At 54.1% G+C, this 3,741-nt stretch overlaps 1 protein-coding gene across 1 annotated transcript; it reads right to left on the bottom strand.

The window, feature by feature from the left end:
- Positions 1–292: 292 nt before the first annotated feature.
- Positions 293–2,183, bottom strand: SLC25A45 (solute carrier family 25 member 45). Its single transcript, XM_084824501.1, has 3 exons — positions 2,118–2,183; positions 1,205–1,514; positions 293–561 (listed from the first exon to the last, which is right to left on the bottom strand). Exons 1-3 carry the CDS (start codon positions 2,181–2,183, stop codon positions 293–295), a joined length of 645 nt encoding a protein of 214 aa, XP_084680627.1.
- Between the last annotated feature and the right edge of the window lie 1,558 nt (positions 2,184–3,741).

Here is a 3,741-nt window from a genome sequence, read left to right as displayed (position 1 = left end):
GATCTCCAATGGCAACTTGTTCCACAGGCGTGGGGCCACAGCAGAGAAGGCCCTCTCTGGAGGGTGGCCACCGCTTTGGAGAGCAAGACAGGCCACTATGGCACCTCCAACCTGCCAGGCCTCCCTGTGGGCAGCTGGTTGGCCACTGTGTGAACAGAACTCTGGACTAGATGGACCCTTGGTCTGATCCCGCAGGGCTCTTCTGGCGTGCTTCAGTCTCTGCGGCCCGGCATTGAAGCAAAAGCCCCACAGGATGAGGGGAAGGGCGGAGTACGCATGCACAGAGCGACACTTAACAGAGAACTTTGAGGAGGCTCTCATGGCTCAGGAAGGTGACAGCTTTGACCAGGAAAGCCCGGAGGCTGCTCAGAGCAAGCGCCTTCAGGAACACCCGCGGACCCTCCTCCCGGGCACTGGTGAGGATGCAGTCCAGGACCCCGCGATACGCCACCTGCTTTGGCCTGTCCATTTGCAAACGGGCCTTCACCACATCCATCGGGGTGGCCAAGGCCCACGAAGCCGTCCCAGCGATGCCGCCAGCAATGAGAACTGTTGCTGGGCCTGGGGACACGCACATGCGCGCAGAGTACGCCGTGCGGAAGGCAAAGAAGAGCCTTGCAGTTTAGGCTGGGGGCTCTGATGTCAGTGGGGCGGTGAGACGGCTGCAGCCTCCTCCCCACACCAGGACCCCCAACGGGGTTGCTGCTGATTGTAGATCAGAGTTAAGAAACATCAGACGAGCCCTGCTGGGTCAGACCAAGGGTCCATCTAGTCCAGCGTTCTGCTCACACAGTGCCCAACCAGCTGCCCACGGGAAACCCACAAGTGGGACAGGAGTGTGACAGCACCTTCCCCCCCATGTTCCCCTGCAACTGATGTAAATAGGCTTACCACCTCTGATACTTGTGGAAGCATATAGCCCTCAGGACTAGTAGCCACGGACAGCCTTCTCCTCCAGGAATGTGGGCAATCCCCTTTGAAAGCCATCCAAATGAGCGGCCATCACTACATCTTGTGGAAATTAACGCCGCACTTTAATTACGCTCCGTGCTTATCTCTGATCTGTCATGCAGGAGGGTTATGGGGTTTGCTTATAAGGGGCAAGGGGTCAAATTCCCTCCCTGAGAGGGCTGAGATGCCAACGCCGCCCAGTCTCCCCCACGCGCGCACACATCCCGATCCCCTGGCGTTCCTTGCCTGTCACCTGGCTCCTGCCCATCCCTGGTCATCCCCCGGCAGAGACCTGTGTAAGCCAGGAAGTAGGCAGCCATGGTTGGTGTGCTGCGCAGCACCAGGGCCCACCCGCCGCGGAACAGGCCCAGGAAGCCCTCCTCTCGCCATACGATGGCGCCGCAGTGCACGGGACCCCTGTACCGGGGCTGGGCTTCCCCCGGCGGGGCCCTGCTGTGGGCATGCGGGTGGTTCTGATTCTGCAGACGGACTTTGATGAGATCTACTGGAGCCAGGATCACGGCCTGCATCGACACAGAGAAGGGATGGGTCGCCTTTTCAAACTCGGAGGTTTATGGGCGTCCTATGCAGAGCGGGAGGAGTGGTGGAGGCGATCTTGGCCTCCCTGCTCCTGCCACGCTGCATTTTGGCTAGGCAGGCTTTGTCGCCCGTCTAGCTGGGGCACGTCGGAGCAGGAGGAAAGGAGACTGGGGCCACCTCAAGGTACGACGTACTTCCCCTTTACCCCCTCTCCAAAGTCACTTTTGCAACCTCAGAGAGGCGGCTGGCACAGTTCTCTCTGTGCTGGCTGCAAGGGGGAGGGAACTGCAGATTCTTGGATCCGCGGTTGGAGCTTTCTCTCCAACCTTGGATCCAGGGATCCAAATTATCCTATGCCCGCCCCCACGACTCTGTCTAGGGCCATACAATTGCTCCCTTAGTGGTTTACATATAAATACCCCAAAAATCACATGTGAAATGCCCTACTGAAAACAAATTCAACTATGGTAACAGTTAAAAAAGCAACGCAAGGAACAGTCAGATAGAGCAGTGTACAATTAATTGCCATTAATTATAAGGCAGATTAGCTCCCCTGAGTGCCTGAGAACGGACCCCAAAAGCTGAGGCTCAGGGGTGGAGGCTGCATGCAACCAAGAAATGCAAACCATTTCATCGCGGTACGTCCTGACCACGCAGTCCAAGATGGACCGGTAACCTGCCTTCATCTGCATTCATACCTGAAACTGGATGAAAGCTCACTCAGTGTTCAACTGACAGCCCCAGTGATCCACAAAAGCTGCCCCTCATTGTAAAGTTTGCTCTGTTATTCCAGAACACCCTGGGCTTATAGTAACATGGGAAGCTGCCTTATTTAAGATCAGGATTTTTGTCCATCTAACTCAGGGCGCTTGTGGATGGAGGGCTCCTACCAACCCAAAGACACTGTGCCGCCGTCTTTTCCTCCTTAATGGATTTGTTGTGCAAAGAACAAAGATGGGAATAGCGATGGGGAAACATAGGAGACTTACAAGTGGAAAACAATGTCACCGGAACCCCCCTAAAATTCTGTATTTGTATTTCTGTAATTCTGTTTTGAAAGACGCTGTCTGCGATGTGTACGGTTATAGACAGTGGAGGCTGGTATTTATTTATTTATTTATTGCATTTATATCCCGCCTTTTTTCCTCTTGCAGGGAACCCCAGGCAGCTTACATTCTCCTCCTCTCCATTTTATCCTCACAACAACCCTGTGAGGTAGGTTGGGCTGAGAGTCTGTGACTGGCCTGAAGTCACCCAGTAAGCTTCCATGGCCAAGTGGGGGCTAGAACCCAGATCTCCCAACTCCCAGTCCAACATTCTAGCCACTACACCATGCTGAATCCGCTCCAGGTTTCAGTCAGAACCAGTCAGAACTCTAAAGGAGCTCTCCGAGGTGCAACCGGTTCTGACTGAAATCTGGAGTGGATTCTCTGTAAAGAACCTTGGAGAGCTCCTTTAGAGTTTGGACTGGTTCTGACTGAAACCCAGAGTGGAACCTCTGCAAAGCACCTTGGAGAGCTCCTTTAGAATTCAGACTGGTTCTGACTGAAAACTGGAGTGGATTCATCGCCCCACGGACATCAGAGCCACCATCCCCCACTGGTTGTAGATATTAAACTCAGTGGTGTGGTGGAACGTTTGGAAGTGCCAGCGCTCATCATGACAGTCCCCAGAGCCACACCCCCAAGAAGAGGCCAAAAACGCAGGCTGCTCTGTTGATCCCTATTAATAAACCAGATTTAGCAGTTTTCATCTCTACCAGGAACAGGTCTTTGGTTAAGTGAATCAGTCTTACTTGCCCATTCAGGGCCAAGCCAACAGACTTTGCATTACAGCAGGGAGCAGTATATTATTCTTGGGAAAATCCACATGCCCCCAGCTATGATGAGGATTGCAGCTAAGCTCAGAGGGGACTGGGAAGTCTGAGTGGGGTGGCAGATGACGTTGGCGTCCCCGCTAATAAAAAAAGTGTCGGGGCTGCAGCCCTGTGAGACCTGCCTCCACGACATCACTGCTGCTACCTCATCTGTTGGGTTTTTTAAAGTTGAGAATCCAGGAATTAACTTTGGCACTTCCTGTGTGGAAGCATGCGCTCCGCCATTCAACTATGGTCCTTCCTGACAGCGCACACACTGGTCTCTTCTGCCCCACAAACTCTGCGGTCAGGCAGCCAATCTTGCTGGCCGCTACAGAGCCCACTGGAGGCTCGAAAACCAGGTCACTGCATCCAGCACACTGTCCCATCCGGTG

The sequence above is a fragment of the Heloderma suspectum genome, chromosome 17, assembly GCF_057233095.1.
Source record: "Heloderma suspectum isolate Gila_16-S chromosome 17, 16-S_ref, whole genome shotgun sequence".
Taxonomy (NCBI): Eukaryota; Metazoa; Chordata; class Lepidosauria; order Squamata; family Helodermatidae; genus Heloderma; species Heloderma suspectum.
The sequence above is the reverse complement of the archived record's forward strand: the minus strand, read 5'-3'. Positions and strand labels throughout refer to the sequence as shown.